At 36.6% G+C, this 18,141-nt stretch overlaps 1 protein-coding gene across 1 annotated transcript; it reads left to right on the top strand.

The window, feature by feature from the left end:
- The first annotated feature begins 1,360 nt into the window (after positions 1-1,360).
- LOC133328952 (zinc finger RNA-binding protein) lies at positions 1,361-13,215 on the top strand. Its single transcript, XM_061537456.1, has 6 exons — positions 1,361-1,418; positions 1,982-3,041; positions 3,106-3,510; positions 4,855-5,361; positions 12,197-12,396; positions 12,463-13,215. Exons 2-6 carry the CDS (start codon positions 1,988-1,990, stop codon positions 13,021-13,023), a joined length of 2,727 nt encoding a protein of 908 aa, XP_061393440.1. The 5' UTR covers positions 1,361-1,418; positions 1,982-1,987; the 3' UTR covers positions 13,024-13,215.
- The last annotated feature ends 4,926 nt before the right edge of the window (positions 13,216-18,141 follow it).

The following is an 18,141-nucleotide window of genomic DNA, read 5'->3' as shown; positions in this document are numbered from 1 at the left end:
TTTAAAACTGATTTAAGATTCGTCCGTCTCTATGAACACATTTTTTGTTAAAACCCTAAATTTAAAGACAATTTTGTAAATCGTATTGAATTGTTGAAAATGTTTTTGGCAATTTACTTTACAAACAATAAAGAAAAAAGTTTATGTAATGCACCTTGTCATCTATCATTGTTAAATAATACGATTAAAAATAAATTCCATAAAATTGTATGTACGCGATTGGCATATTTTCAATAAATTAAACAAAATATATTTTCTAAAACTGAACATTGCTTTCAAGATGTCACCATAGTTGTTACATCATATATTTGTTTTAGAGTTTTAGTTTTAGAGGCAGGGAACTTCTAAATATTTATATATATAAATAAATTATTTAGCAATTTTTGCCACTGAACACTTATGCGTACAATTCAAAGGAAAATATTTTCATTTAAATTTTGAAAGCTGAATACTGTCAAAGGCAAATTTATGAACAAAATTGGAAACATATGACTGCATGAGACTACCTTGTATAATTATGCCATGACAAATTATAATAAAATATTTAAATAAAAATCTGTTCCAGTACTTTTTTAATAGTAAATCTAGTAAAAGGGAAACATTTCAAAATTGCTCTCAGAGTACAACTTAATTTGAAAAGTTCAGGAACGCATATCTAGTAAATATGCCAAAATTAGATGGCTATACATCAAAATCAACATAACAGCCAATCAGAAGTAGGCATTCCTGTTTACCATTTTTACTCGGCCAAATTTCTCGAGTAAAAATTTACAAAGAGAAAGCCGTTTTGTTTTGTGCTCTCTTAAATTTGATTCAATGTTTTACCAGTTTTGTGGGTTGAGGAACGGTTTTGGAGTAAAAAGTTGCAAAACACGTAAAATGAGTAGATTCTTTTTGGTTCTGGAACGGAACTCCATTTTAAAATTGTACCCTCGGTGGGCATTTAAATACGCAACGCATTGAATTTAATTCTCATGGGCTAAGCAGAATGTTCGCGTTGAGCCATTCGTTGCGTTATGAGTTATCGAAAATACAACAAACACAAGGAACCGATAACAACAACCGCATATCGTTTCCGTGTGGTTGTTGTATTTTCGATAACATATACCGCAACGGATGGCTCAACGCGAGCATTCTGCTTAGCCCTTCACTATTTACAAGCGTAAAAAGTCGCCGGTTTTTTGTTGTGTTTTATACCAGTACCATTGAATACAACCATGAATTGCGGTAATTGTTTGCTCCGTTTTGCTGCTAATTCTTAGCGTTCGGTTCTGTTTTGTTCAGCATTCTTTGTTTTTGTTCCGTTTTGGAGCTCATTTGTATTAGTTATCGATAACTAACTTTTCTTCCGACAAGCATTTTATCAGGGACTCACGCGAATTTTCATCAAGCCTTTCTGTATTGAGAAAATTAATTTGGTAATTATATTTCTGTTTAAGAAAATTGCATAAAATAATTAAACTTTATTTTATAAATTCTAATTGCTATGAGTTTTATTTGAACTTGCAACGAATGTTGTCGCTGTGTCAAAAAAACAAATGATCTGTCTCTAGAAAGAACTCTAAGAACTCTCTAAAAAATGACGAAAAATTAATGAAGCCGCCGCATTCATTCCATTCACTAGCTAAATCGATAAATATGTAATATATTTATTTTGTTATAGGTAGAGATATAGAAAATATTAAAAAGTTGTAGTTAATTTGCGTCATATTTGGAAGAAGAATCCTTTTCAATACAATCAGCAGACGGCCGGCTTGCGTGCTGAGGGTAACTTTTTTTCTCTAACGACACGCCATCCGAACGAATTGGTGTGTGTATAACACAAAGTTAAGTCATCGTCATTTTGCCGAGCATATCTCCTTGTTTCACAAAGAAGTGAAATTTGGAAAATAAAGTAATTGCAAATTTTATCGGCGCATTTGGAGCCGTCAGTTGTAGTGTCGAGTTATTGAGTGGTAATAATTTGTGATTTTATCTTTAGGTAGTCATGGCGAACAATTACGCCGGCTTTAGTTACGGAGGTACACAGTACACATCCACTGGTGCACCAGGTACGTACAGTTCCAACTCTGTGTCTTATCCGGCTGTAACTAATGCGACATTCGCTAATGCCGCTGCTTATCAATCTGCTGTAGCTGCTGGAAGCGGAAGTTATGCAGCTGGAGGTGGTGCCGCTGCAGCCGGCTATGCGGGATATGGCAACGACTATGCTTCTCTGCAAGCCTATGATTCGTCAAAAACATTTTACCAGCAAGCAGCCTCCAGCTACAACACCGCTCCATCATCTACAGTTGGTAAGACTCATTATTCGGCACCACCAGTAAAAAATGTCACCCCAATTGGTACGAAACCTTCGGCTGGAAAAGATAAGGGCGGACCCGGTGGACAGGCCAAGATGGGAGGTCCGACCGTTACAACAGCATCGGGTTCCTATAGCAACTATGATGCTGCCCTCTACAGTGCTGCTTCTATGTATGTGGCTCAACAGCATCAGCCGTCCCAGCATGGAGCGGGCGGTGGAAATCCTGGCAAGGCTAATGGTGTGATGGGCGCGGGTGGTAACTGGCCTCCATATCGCAAAGGTGGTCCTGGTGGCCCTGGTAATAAAGTTTCTCGACAGAAACAGCCTCCACGTCCCCAGCAATTGCACTACTGTGAGGTTTGCAAAATATCGTGCGCGGGACCACAGACCTATCGTGAGCATTTGGAGGGTCAGAAACACAAGAAACGTGAAGCGTCCTTGAAAATGCAGGCCAGTGCTCAGACTACGACTCAGAACAGAGGTAACAACTACCACTGTGAGCTATGCGATGTTACGTGCACCGGCACCGATGCATATGCTGCCCATGTCCGGGGAGCCAAACATCAGAAAGTTGTCAAATTACACCAGAAGCTAGGCAAGCCCATACCGGCCGATGAGCCTAAGAAAATGGGAAAAATTAATTTTGTCCCCGCTAGTGGTAGCAATAGTACCACCGAAGGCGCCACAAACACCAAAGAAAGCGAATCTGCCGAAAATCAGAACGACTCTAAAACTGAAGGTATGTTTGCTTTGCATCTTTCCCTCTCGGACTTGTAATTAGATCCAATTATTATTTGCAGCAGAAAACCAAGATGATTCCACAGAAAACTTGGACAATATTAAACCAGTCGGTGGAGAATATATTGAAGAGGTTAAAGACGAAGAAGGAAAAATATTGAGTTTTAACTGCAAACTTTGTGATTGCAAATTTAATGATCCCAATGCAAAGGAAATGCATACTAAAGGTCGTCGCCATCGTCTCCAGTATAAACGAAAGGTCCAACCGGATTTAGTTGTTGATTTTAAGCCGACTCCGAGGCAGCGTCGTTTAGCCGAAGCCAGAGCACAACGTGCATTAATGAGTTCTCATCGTGGTCAAAATGCCAATTTTGGAGATAAACCGGGTTATTGGGGCGACGAACAGCGCAGGCGTGCACAATTTGACGACGAATATGACTATAATAATTGGTTGGCTCGTAGTTTTGGAGGTAAGCTAAATAATAATAATTTATTTAAGAAAATTTTAAGAACTTTATGGCAAAAAGTTGCCTCATCGAAATAATGGTTTTAGACCCAAGTTCCTTTGGACCAAATATTAAATCCGATATACATACTAATACCTCCACAAATGTGTTTGCACATATACATTATACAAAGCGAATAGTAAATCCTGTGTGGCCTAAATATGGCAGACCGTTATATTACCCTTGTGGGATAGTGTAATTACTAAATCTTCGTTACTAGTAAACTTTATCGCGGCTACAATTCGCCCACATTCGAAAAGAAATTCTGTTATCGAACAGAATATTCTTAGTTTTTTTTTTTTGCAATCATAGGGGACAAGTTGAGTTTAGGGTATCATCTCGGATTTTTATTTTATTTTTTAAGTCTCGTCTCTTTGATTACGAAAATACATAACATTCGTGGGGGGACGGACTCCCTTCCGTACTTGCCGAGATACGGCATATGTCATTTATGGACCGATATAGGCAATATGGATGCACATTATATTTTTCACATTAAATTCATTTTAATAAAAAATAATCCAACCAAGCCTGGCTTCGGTCGCAATCAAAATTTCTTTTAAACGAAACGTTACCTTAAATAGTCAATTTAAACCACCTCTTACAGCACTATACAATTTCTTTATTAGGTTTCCTAAAAACTACACTTAGTTGTGATTTTAATAGAAAAAAAGATTCACATGTCCGAAGTTTGTGCAATCCACATGTATACCGTGGAAGAAATTGTTTGTGTGTGGACAAAAATCCATCACCACAACAAAAGTTGGATTTGAAGAGGACAATTTCGGGAGTGATGACAAATGCCGAACTTTGATACATTTGAATTTAATTAGCTGATGCAATTTCACAATAAATACAAATTATTAAGTTCGGTTTTATAATGGCATTCCGTTTATTCAGCCCTACTCGAAAGAGAAAAACTAAAAAAGGAAGTCGTCATGTTTATTAATTTTGAAAGTAAGATGGGCACATATGTATGTTTCCGATTGTGTCGGAATAGAATATCTTTGGAGAGGCACTGTGCGAAATTGTTGAAGGGTATTGGCTTAGCTAACTAGCTTTGTATTGCTAATTGACAGTTTTTTTACATCTACTTTGAATGATAATTATTTTATTGGATAAAATATAGAGGAAAACTTTTTAAATTTATAATTAAAAAAATATAGTAAAAACTTGTAAACTTATATGGAACGCCATTAAAGTGGACAATGCCATTGTTTCCAGGCTTTTTCATTATATTCGTGCAAAAAAATCTAGTTTTTTACTTATATATTTTTTTTTAACTTTTTTACATATTGTTCATTTAAGGTAATCAGCGTGGATTTGGCGGTCGTATGGGTAATGGACCACCACCATTCTTCGGAATGATTCCTGGAGGTGCAGGAATTCGTCGACCAGAGAGCAATGACGACCGTCATGCTATTGCCCGTCATGCTCAAATTTATCCAAAAGAGGAAGAGTTGCAATTAATCCAGCGCATTGTTTCACACACCGAGCGTGCATTGAAATTTGTTTCAGATACATTGGCTGAAAATCCTAACGACAGTGGTCCGTCCACCGCCAAAAAGGAAAAGGCCGATGGCAATACTGTTAAGGATGGACGTGATAACCAAATGCTCTCTTTCCAGAAGGAAGCTGACACTGGCAATTTGCGAATCCTTAAGGGAGTTATGCGCGTCGGCTTCCTCGCCAAAGGATTACTATTGCAAGGGGACAATGCTGTCGAACTTGTTGTTTTATGCTCAGAAAAACCAACTGTTGGTTTACTTAAACGCGTTGCAGCCGAGTTGCCGCAAAAACTGACGGAGGTGGCAGGTGAGTCCGAGTTACAATATTTATTTTTTTATAAAAAAGAGTAATATCTAAAATTTATAAAAGCCTAACAAGAAATTTGCTGGGAGGGATTATAGAAAAGGCCGGCGTGGCATTCTTCTTTGCAAGAATGCACCGAAGCCCTTTACTACCCTGCCTGAACCAACTTTTTCCAAAGAAATAGCTAAAAGTGCGTACGTTAAACAAGCAACAACAACACTATTTGTTTTCATTATTTCAATTAACAAGTGAAATTACATTTTTAAGTGAAAAGATAAGAAAAGAAATGAAAAAACGATAAATATCCATTCGATATCTGTGGAATATTTATTTGTATTAATCACACGATCTCATGATTTAAACGGAATTTAATGTAGAACGATTGAAAATATGAAAAGCTAGAATAGCGACATTTTCAAACGATGGCAATTTGTATGGAAAAAGTATTGAATGTTTGGAATACCGAAATTGTGGTGGCATTAACAACAACAACAAGAAAAAATACAATATTAATATGTATGTGAAAATGAACGATATAAACAAAAACTGTATTTGGTGTTTTCAGCTCTTTTCGCAGGATGATTTCATGGCCATGTTGAGATTGCTTCTAATCATTCCTTCCATCCATTGAACCACCAACTTAACGCCTAGAAAAGGTCTTAAAGTATCTTCGAACATTCGGTCCGTAGCTGCAATGAGGATAACTTAATTTAACGGTAACACAAGAAATCTTCGTGTCTCCTAAGCGAGTGGGGATCCTTCACCGAAATACCAACAAAGGAATATATTTATACAAAGTTTAGGGTCGTTCCTCTATATGCACACATGTAATCTCGACAAGACTACATAGTTCTCCTTTCGATTTGCCTAATACTTCCAACTGTATCGTGTTCACTTTTTCGTCTAACGCAGTATAACCGAATTCGTCCTCTGAACAACCACTGAAAAACAAAATAAAACAAACTTTGTGTAAATAAAGTCCTTTGAACTTGGGTTTATTTGACTATAAGTAATAATTACCAATCATCAGTTTGTAACATGCGATCACACAAATCGAGCATAATTCATATGTATGTATTTTCGAAATTAATTCCTTACAATACCTTTCTGTTAGCTGAATATCTGTTGTTGCTTTCTGCCCATAACATTGGGTACATTTGTCATGCTTAATATTTGTGTGATTTTCAAAGACAAAAAACCAACAAACAACAACATAGTGTTCTGTTGTGCGACACTATGTTGTTTCAATTACAGAAGTTATAACAAGTTCTAGAATTAAGGCCGAAATTAACAAGTAATAAAAAAGGGCGTGTATTTTTGAAACCTTTTAAATTAAATTACATTTCTCGCACAAATTAAAATATAAATATATGTATAGAACTAAACAAAACCTTAGGCATGTGAATTTCGGCCAATATGTTCGAAATGAAATATTTACATAAAAGAGAAATACCATGTAAATAGAGTTGCAAAATGTAAATGTAGAAAGCGTAGAGCAATGTATACCGAGTAGTATTTTGTCGTGGTACTTATTGAATTTATTTCTATTTCTGTTAAATTAAAAAATGTTGTTGTTAGATGATAAACCAGGAAAAGAAAAAAATAATCAGGTTGAGAAATGGGAAGTTGTGCCATCGAACCTCAACCTCACAAAAATTAATACTTAACTGTCAGAAATATGAATATTAAATATATGAACACAATATTGAACCGTAGAACCAGGGACGCGCGAACAATTCTCACTATAAACGTTTTAAGGTTTAAAATGCTTCCAATTAAAAAAATATTGATCGACCAAATGCAAAACTACCTAACTAATTAAACTAATCAGTAATTTTTCGATCTTGAGTTCTAGTGTGGGAGTAGAATTTTTAGGCATTAGTGCATGAATAATACAAAAGTTGTTATAGAAAATAAATTACCATATTTTGAATAAAATATTAAGGTTTCAATATATACAAATGCTAAAAACAATGCTAAATGCCGAAAAACATACATTTCTATTAACGCGGTTAAGTGTTATAGTACTTCACTTCTTCCGTTATATTTTGATTGGACTTTTCCAGTTTTCATAAACTCGAAGAGACACAATACATTCCGGCAATTTAAGTTACAAAAAGTACATAATCGACAAATTGTCATAAATTGTATTAGTCGAATCCGTTACACAATGTAAACTATAATCCATGTATATTAACAGAATATCTTCAACTAATACATAGTATAATAATGTAAGGTAACATCAAGTGCTGTTCTACAATAAATTTAAATGTGACCCGTGCGCTCAATTCAGAATATAAACAAACATGGCCGATCGATTTTAAGGTGACTTTATTCACTGTTTTCACATATAAATCTTGGCTTCAACAATTTTCAATTCAAACTTTTACAAAAATGTTGAAAATCTGGTATAATTTTATGAACAAGGGAAATGGTACAATTATAAAAGGTAACTGTAAAAACAACGCATTACTCGTGTTTATTTTGATGTAACAAATAGTGTTTTTAATAACATCTCAGCAGGAAAATGTAGTGCACATAAAATATAAATTATTATATATTAAATGTTTTTCCGTATTCAATTTACTAGATCTGCTGCCAGAAAGTTCGAAGCAGTAAATCTTTCTCCGAATTCTCCGAATATATAGAAGCGATATAATAATAAATTTGGTACATATTCATTTTGTACATTTTTAAATAAACACAATTTATTGACACTTCGTATGTTTTTTTTTACATTTTCTACAAACTGACTTCTTCCACTTCCATTTTATGTGGAAATATTTTGATGATAGAATTTGGATATTGTGCTTTTTAAGACCTTGGTTTGCTTGGAAACCGTTGAGATGCGTCATTCTACTAATTTCAACTAAACATCTAATTTACGTGTAATGTTTGTAAACTAAACGCCATCATAACCATGGGTGTTTCTATTAGGTAGAATCGTCTCGTACGCACATGATGTATATCTATCAATATTTAGAATACATAATTTTTATAGGATTGTCCATTAGAGCATTGGTTGATTGTTAATAAATATATGGTCTGTTCCCGTACTGCGTGTTGAACCAAAATTTGCTAATCGTAATATTTTTTCAAATCTACATTAAATCCTATAATGGGGTCTATAGGGCAACCTCTTCTGGTACCGCTCCTCTCCAAAGGCGGTAAACTTTGTAAAAACATATACCATATATAAAGCGAATAATAAAATCTGTCTGTAGTTCCGTTGACATCCGCAAAACATAGACTGAGAGTATATATTTGACCACAACACAGCATTTTAAATTGGGGTAGTAGCGTTCATTTACAGAATGTACTATTTCTTTAAAGTGCTTCCATTGATGTTTCTGATGTTGCGAGTGGCCAACATCCGTCAGTAGAAAATATAGCCTTAAACGTCAAGCGTTTAGTCGCCTATTAAAAAATAGAACATTGAGCATATTTAATTTCTAATCAGAAATGATAGCAATACTATTCTTATGGACGACGAATGTGTCCTATCAAATGCCGCAGCTAACCCGCCTAGTAACACTTTTGGCGAATATGACTTTTTTGAAGAACTGTAAAAAGTATGTAACTAATACTAACTTTTCATAAGTTTTTGGTACGAATTTTTATCACTCAGTATCTTAGAACAATAATATACAGATCTCTAAACAAAAAGTGCTGAACTTGCCTTTTTATGATTTTTTAAATAATTAGATTTAAATACAAGACAGTATAGTATAGATCTATCGAAAAGGGAGGGAGGGGCCGTTTATTAGATTATTTAACAAAAGAAATGCCTTTTTATGGTATATTACTATTTTTGCAACTCTTTTTACAAAATTTGGTACTTTATGATAAACTAGCGTACTTTTTAAGTGTATGTTTGCAGCCCATTTCATACTCATACTACAAAATATAAAATAAATAAAATATTAATTTATTCCTTATTTTTTAAATTTAATTTAAGCATTATTATCTGACACTTTTATTAAAAGCTCATATCTTTACCACAAAAAATATATAATTTTTTTCGTAACGAATGAATTAAATCGTACGCATACGTATTGAATTAGGTGTACTAGTCTAAAACCTGAACAGCCTTTAGAAAATCAACGATTGTAACTTGCAATAATGGTTTATTAGTGCATACAAGTACATTTTATTTTATTACTATTTACAAAATATTTGGCGTCGTCAATTTTGAGATATCACTTTAATACACTTCGCTAAATACTCGTGTCATTTGATTCATTTTGTTTACAATTACAATAGCAACTCATTCGAAACGTTAATTCCGAACACGTCCAGCCTTATTCTGAATATTCGTTGGGAGATATCTCGCATGTAAAAAAATTTTCGCTTTCACATTCTCGCCTTATTCTGAATGCATAGGGAGACGCAAAAAATGCGAGTGCGGATTCCAGTTTTCGAAAATGGTGGTTGAAAAAAAGATTTGTGTTGCCATATTGTAATTTAAGTTGTAACGTGTGTTGCCATATTGTAGTTTAAATTGCAATATGTGTTGCCCCATTGTAATTTAATTGTGTAATATTTTTCAATATTTTATCTATTGATTTTGTTTATTAAAAATGTTTACTTTTTATTGTCATTAAAACTAATATGGCAACCTACAATATGGCATGTGAAACAGCTGTTCATTGTTTTGATGCAATTTGGAGTAACAACTACAACAGAGAATACAATAACGAATAATGGAAAGAAATCTGCGATTGAATTAATTAATTCAGTTTATTATTTCACTACATAATTGTGTGCCTTTTTATTTAATTTCGATATTTGTTATGTTATGATTTGCTCCTACTCCTTTATTTCTTCCATCAAACCATGCACACCATAATTTTTGAAACAAAAAAAAAAAAAATATATATATATATATATATTTTTGATCTTTCATAATTTTTATTTAAGTTTTTCACTATTAAGCGGCTTATCAGGAAAATTTGGTTTTTCCATAATTTTTAAAATTTTTTTCTTGAGAGACAGAGAGACAGATCCTCACCCAAAATGTCTGTATTTCGCCTCCAAAATGCATCAAACTCAACATAAATATTCCTTATTACCTTCATACATTCCTTTGTGTAAATATTTTTCATAAAAATAGTTATTATGTTTTTGTAGTCAACTTCCTTTAAATTTTTTAGGAAAATGTTGTTTCCTGTGAATTTTTTCGCATTCTCGCTTTCGCCTTATTCTGAATGAAGTTCGAAAGCGAAAAAATCCGCTTTGGGGAAAAATTAGGTATTCTGAATTACAGGGAGTAGGAGAATGAGATGAAATTTTGTCGAAATTTTTCGCTAATAAATTTAAAGGGAGTTGACTACAAAAATATAAGTAATAACTATTTTTATGAAAAATATTTACACAATACTTATTCTATGACGATTTTAGAATATTATAAATGATAGTAAGCTAATTTTTAACTGGAAAACAACCAATAAAATGCCATTGGAAATCCTATTGATAACGAAGCATGCTGAACCAAGTATTGCCAAGGAATGTATGAAGGTAATAAGGAAAATTTAAGTCGAGTTTGATGCATTTTGGAGGCGAAATACAGACATTTTGGGTGAGGATCTGTCTCTCAAGAAAAAAATTTTAAAATTATGGAAAAACTAAATTTGCCTTATGAGCCGCTTAACAGTGAAAAACTTAAATAAAAATTATGAAAGAACAAAAACATATTTTTTTTTTTCAAAATTATCGTGTGCATGATTTGATGGAACAAATAAAGGAGTAGAAGCAAATCATAACATAATAGGCCTCTTTAAGAATCAGGGGAAATAAATATCGAAATTAAATAAAAAGGCACACAATTATGTTGTGAAATAATAAACTGAATTAATTAATTCAATCGCTGATTTCTTTGCATTATTCGTTGTGTCTCTGTTGTAGTTGTTGAACCAAATTGCATCAAAACAATGAACAGCTGTTTCACATGCCATATTGTAGGTTGTCATATTTTTAAACTTTAATTTATTTTCTTTTAATTACAAAGCTATTATACAGCGGATTATTGATATTTCACATTTGTATTGTTATAAAGTTTAAATAACAATAAAAAGTAAACATTTTTAATAAAAAAATCAATAAATAAAATATTGAAAAATATTACACAATTAAATTACAATGGGGCAACACATATTGCAACTTAAATTACAATATGGCCACACACGTTCCAACTTAAATTACAATATGGCAACACAATTTTTTTTTTCAACCACCATTTTCGAAAACTCGAATCCTCATCTCGCATTTTTTGCGTCTCCCTATGCATTCAGAATAAGGCAAGAATGTGAAAGAGAAATTTTTTTTACATGCGAGATATCTCCCAACGAATATTCACAATAAGGCTGATTATGAATATACGAAGTCGTCTTGTGTTGATGACACCAAATTGAATAGCGATCGTGCATTATGACTATCGAGATCATATAATTTAGTTTTTTTTTTTTTATTTAGTTTTTTTTTCTGCGATATTTTTATATAAAATTAAATGATTTGAGTTTGTTTTTTTTTAGCTTAGCCTATACCTTATCTTGGCTACAACGTTTAAGCAATCAGTAAAATTGTTAATTTATTTACAAAAACGAAAAATTTTATTTGATTATTTGTTTATTTTATTATTTTGTATTTATAATCAACAAATGAAAAATCAGAGGAAATATATTTGTAACAATTAGTTTTGCTTTGTCAATTATAAAACTATACATTTAATTTTTGTTTTATATAAATTGTGGGTATGAAATGTGCGCTGCCAAGTCGATATTGAATCTACTAGTCCTGTATCTTTTTTCATGAGCATATTTTTTTGTTATTTGCTTTCTAGGTGAAAATCCAGTCGAATATAAAGTTGAAGTTGTTATTGAAGAATCCGCTGTGGTAGTGCAAGATGAAGCTGTTTCTGTAAAAATATCATTGACATCACCATTGTTGCGTGAATCAACTGATAACGCCAAAACTGCAGCAGACAGTGAAGGCGAAGGTACTGGGGACGCAGCTCTGTTACCTCGTGAACCATGCCTAAGAGTAAAACAACAATCAATGGTTCTAACCACAAACCTATGCATTCTAATGTGTTTTCTTTATTTTTAGGCTTTGGCGGAATTACGCCATGCTAAATGGTTCCAAGCTCGTGCTACTGGCTTGCAATCATGCGTAATGGTTATTCGTATATTACGTGATCTCTGCCAACGTGTGCAATCCTGGCAGGCATTGCCACAATGGTCAATGGAGTTGTTTGTTGAGAAAGTCATCTCATCAGCCGGTTTTCCTATTTCTCCTGGTGATTGTTTGCGCCGTATTATGGAAGCTTTGGCATCCGGTTTCCTTATAAATGGTCCTGGTCTGTTAGATCCGTGCGAGAAGGAACCGCAAGACGCCCTCCAAGATCTATCTAAGCAGCAGCGTGAAGATCTTACTGTGTCAGCACAGCTGTTCTTACGTTATATGGCTTTTAGACAAATTTACAAAGTCCTCGGAATGGACCAACTTCCCGCTCCAAAATTTCCATCTCGTCCATGGCGTTTGAATCGAAAGCGCCGCCGCTCCCAGGGCAAAGACAACACGGACGGAGACTGCAACAATGCTGAAGCAGAAGAATGCGCCTCCGATGAAAAAATTCCCAAGAAAGATGCTAACGACACATCTGCTTAATCTAAATCTAATCTCTCTGTGTAACACACACGAAAAGGAAATACAGCAATTAATGTTTACTATCTTATTATCGTATTACTATGCGTTATTGATACCATAGACTTTTAATCAAAACATTAACAGACAACTTTATTCGACGTATTTATAGTGGTAGAATAAATTCCTGTAATACGCTGTACACCTTTCCCCAACCTATGAAACGTTACACTCACTACACGGTTCCACTTGAAATGCAACAACAAAAGTAATAATGAATAATTAAAAAAAAAAAACAAAAACAAAACAAACAACCTACTACATTTGAATGTCTACATTAATAAGGAGTAAATATTCAATATATGATAACATAGTACATGAAATAATTGAAAGAATTCAATACCGAAGGAAATATACATCAGATGCGGAATTTCGATGTAATCCATGATATGCTATATTTGTTTTTAAATAGTAACGTGTAATAATTTTTTCAAAACAATTTTGAAACATAATGAAAATTCTCAAATTTATTTCCAAATATTAATATATTTAGAGCTAAACGTAAACCCCGTTTGTTTTATTGAAGATTGAGGAGTATGTGTTTTTCGAATGAGTTTTATATTTAAATTGGAAAAAATGAATATGAAGTGCCTATTGCAATAAGGAAAAAAAGAAAATGAAGAGCATAGGTAGTGGGCGGGTATGGAATTGTTGATTTTGTAATCGCTAATGTAGAAAAGGATATTAATTGTAATGGATCTCTATAATTCTACAAATCAATTCACGTTTGTACATTGGCGTTCCCGTGTTACGAATGTCTACAAGAAAAAAGTCATAATGCTTCACAAAATGGTTTAACAACTCAACCATAGGGACATTTTGATATGTTTGGACATTTCAATTTGACAAAACTTGAAATAATAATTTTAAATATGAGATGAATGGAAATCCTTCAGTACGTGTGAGATTGGATGGTGTGAAGTAGACTCGTTTTCGTCGTCAAATATGTTTTTTTATTTAATTAAAAAAAAATTGTTTCTCCTTGTTTCTGGGCATTAGCTAAATTTTAGCTTAAAGGGCAAATCAATTTACCTCGATTTATGGGAAGAAAAACCTGGTATTTCATAAATTTTGTCGCATTTTAAGTAAAATGTTTCCTAGGGGAGTTGCCAATCTCCTACTAGGCGTGTCTTCCCAGTTGGCGGATGGGAAGAGGGTCTCCATGATGTGCAGAGGGAAACTGACCTAGGTCTCCTAGATCAACTTTTCTCTGTACCTTGTGGAAACCCTGGGGATCTTCGGATCCCCCGTGGACCAAAATGGATCGGGGTAGTGCCCTTAAAAAAAAGCTCTGGGTGGACCAAAAAGTGGTGGAAACAGGAAGAAGGGGAAGCCAGTAAAGGAACCATCATCTCCTTGGGGAGGAGATGTCGCCCCACAGAATAAATCTGTGAAGCGCATCCGCTCTTCAGAAGGTCCGCAACCCTCACCCAAGAAGACGATGATTTCTCGTCTGGTAGACCCTTCTACCTCTTATGCGGCTTGCGTTGGACAACAAACTGAGGGGAAACGACTAAGTACGGAGAAGGCTTCAACCTCCTCTGGAAAGGTGACCTCCAAGGTTCGTAGTCAACGACAGCGTAAGCCGTATGATAGACCAACAAAGGTAGCCACTGAAGAAGACCTTCTTGTGGCGATCATTGACAAAGCTGATCCTCAGGGCAGAATCAGTGAAAGTCATTGGTTGCTATTTGAAGGAGCCCTTCGGTCGGCTATCGTCTGCGGGATGGACCAAGGGGACCGACAGTTTGGTAGTGCCTTCATGCAGAAGGGTGCCAAAGTCATTAACTGTCTAAACAAGAAATCCAAGGAATTTTTGTGGAAACAGTTAGTGGCTTTGGCGCGCTCTGGGAAGGAGCAGAGCTTGCAGCGGTCTCCCAACCAGACGGGTCCTTTCAGCCTGGGTTCCCCCACCTTCTGTGGATAAGGAGCTCCTGCTGAAGATGCTGGCGCTGCAAAACCCCAGCCTCACTACATCGAGTTGGACTGTGGTCAGTCTAACTCCCTGTAACGTGTATGGTGGCGAGAGTTGCGGTTGACCCACCGGGGGAGAAATATCTCAGAGATCGTGAGGGGAAATTGAACTTCGATTCAGGATGGGTTCGGTTTCGACTGAACACATCCACCGAAACTCAGTAGGAGTGGGGAAGCGGCGTAGGCTGCGCATAATGCAGATCAATCTGCATAATTGCAAGGCCGCTGCCGCCGAACTACTCCTGTCCCTCACGAACTCGGAAGTGGACATTGCCTTAGTCCAGGAGCCATATATTTATAAAAATATGGTTTCTGGACTAAGGAATGCCAACTTTGATATTTTCACCGCGTCCATGGGGGACAAGAAGAGCTTAAATATAATCTTTCTATCTAATTACAGCAATGGTGACATGTGCACTGTAAGGCTGGAGCACAAGACGGGGAAGGCCATTTGAGGAGATGGACCCACCAGCCAACTGTGTACGAAAGATGCTCGATGAGATGACGAGCACTTGCAACGTTATATTGGAATGCGACGCAAATGCTCACCATTTTCAATGGGGTAGCAAGGACACAAACAAACGAGGTGAGTCCGTTTTCGATTTCATCTTATCCTATAATTTACGTATATGTAATAGGGGTAGTGATCCGACCTTTAAAGTTAGGGATAGAGAGGAGGTCATTGACTTAACCCTCTCAAATCTAGATGACTCCGTCATCAGAAATTGGAGAGTATCTGATGAATGTTCCTTCTCAGATCATTAAAAGATTCTCTTCGAGTACTCTTTTGATGGAGATAGACAACAGCCTTATCGGAATCCAAGGAGAACAAACTGGGAGAAATTCACGGAACTAACGAACTCTCAGCTGACTCTTAACACAAACCTAGGAACAGCTGTGGAACTCAACGGGGCCGTGAAAAATCTAACGGATGTTCTCCTTGGTTGCCATAAGGAATCCTGTCCGCTTACACACCCTGGGAAGAAATCTCGGCCAGTGTGGTGGAACAAGGAACTTGGTGAGCTCAGGAAAGCGACCAGACGACTGTATAACAGGGCGCATAAGTCTAAACTCGACACTGATTGGAACTCCTATAGAGTTAGTTTCAATAAATACAAGAGTGAGATAAAACGCGCGAAGAAAAAGTCTTGGGTAAATTTTTGTGAGTCTATAGAAGGAGTCAACGACGCTGCTAGGTTTCGAAAACTACTATCCAAGGGCCCGAAGTCCATCGGTAGTATTAAGAAGCAGGATGGACCGTGGACGGACTCAGGTTCTGAGACTCTAAATCTCCTAGCCGAGACTCATTTTCCGGGTTGCAAAGACATGGGTACCATCGACGGTGATCGTGATGAAACTCGGCCTTTCGTCACTCCGGATCTGGATCTCATTAGCAAGGTGATTAAGAGAAATAAGATACGATGGGCGGTCAACACATTCAAGCCGTATAAATCGCCAGGACCGGATAGTATCATACCGGCGATGCTTCAATATGCCTCGCCAAGTATTTATCTGATTCTCGAGAAGATTTACACTGCGTGTCTGACTCTCTCGTATGTTCCGGATCTATGGAACGAGGTAAAGGTTACTTATATTGCTAAAGCAGGGAAACCAAGCCACTCTGCACCAAAAGACTATAGACCCATTAGCCTATCATCCTTTCTCCTCAAGACTCTCGAAAGACTGATCGATCTGGAGATAAGGAGTCGTATAGACACCACCTCCCTTAGCAATTCACAGCACGCATACATAAAGGGCAAGTCTGTGGAATCTGCACTGCACGAAGTGGTAGGCTACATTGAGAGGAACATGGAGAATTCAAATTTTACGCTGGCTGCCTTCTTAGATATAGAGGGAGCCTTTAACAACGTTAAACTTGAATCCAAAAACCACTCACTTAGGGAAGTTGGCATTCCTGATACCCTGACATATTGGATAGATAAAATGCTTAACAGCAGGATTATAAATTCAAGTGTGGGGGTTGCAAAAATCAGGAAAACGGTAACTAGAGGCACACCTCAAGGAGGGGTGCTTTCGCCGTTACTATGGCTACTGGTTATTAATATCATATTGAGGGAATTGGACGGGATAGGTATCAAAGTTGTAGCTTATGCGGACGACGTGGTGTTATTGATCTCCGGAAATTTTCCGTCTACGATCTCTGAGCTTATGCAAAGAGCCTTACTGACGCTGTCACGCTGGGCCAGGGCAAATGGTCTTGGTGTAAATCCAACGAAGACGGAACTGGTAATGTTTACTAGGAAGCGTAAGCTCGGCGTTTTTGTTCCACCAACATTGGATGGAGTGCAACTTCACCTATCCCCCGAAGCAAAGTACCTCGGCACAATCCTGGACTGTCAACTACGATGGAAAAGGAACGTTGAGGAGCGAGCGAAGAGAGGAGTGATTGCACCCTATGCATACAAGAACTCCATTTTGAAAAGCTGGGGGCTAAAACCATCGACTATACACTGGATGTATAACACTGTGGTGAAGCCCATCTTGTCCTATGGCTCTCTTGTTTGGTGGAACTGTCTGAGCCTCAAGTCGACATCTATTAATTTAGACAAGGTACAAAGAGCCGCCGCGATTGTAGTTACAAGAGTCTAAACAAGAAATCCAAGGATTTCCTTGTGGAAACAGTTAGTGGCTTTGGCGCGCTCTGGGAAGGAGCAGAGCTTGCAGCGGTCTCCCAACCAGACGGGTCCTTTCAGCCTGGGTTCCCCCACCTTCTGTGGATAAGGAGCTCCTGCTGAAGATGCTGGCGCTGCAAAACCCCAGCCTCACTACATCGAGTTGGACTGTGGTCAGTCTAACTCCCTGTAACGTGTATGGTGGCGAGAGTTGCGGTTGACCCACCGGGGGAGAAATATCTCAGAGATCGTGAGGGGAAATTGAACTTCGATTCAGGATGGGTTCGGTTTCGACTGAACACATCCACCGAAACTCAGTAGGAGTGGGGAAGCGGCGTAGGCTGCGCATAATGCAGATCAATCTGCATAATTGCAAGGCCGCTGCCGCCGAACTACTCCTGTCCCTCACGAACTCGGAAGTGGACATTGCCTTAGTCCAGGAGCCATATATTTATAAAAATATGGTTTCTGGACT

Source organism: Musca vetustissima, unplaced genomic scaffold (genome assembly GCF_032173495.1).
Source record: "Musca vetustissima isolate MV318-11 ecotype Yass unplaced genomic scaffold, APGP_CSIRO_Mvet_v1 utg8951, whole genome shotgun sequence".
Lineage (NCBI taxonomy): Eukaryota > Metazoa > Arthropoda > Insecta > Diptera > Muscidae > Musca > Musca vetustissima.
This window is presented reverse-complemented; position numbering and strand designations above follow the sequence as displayed.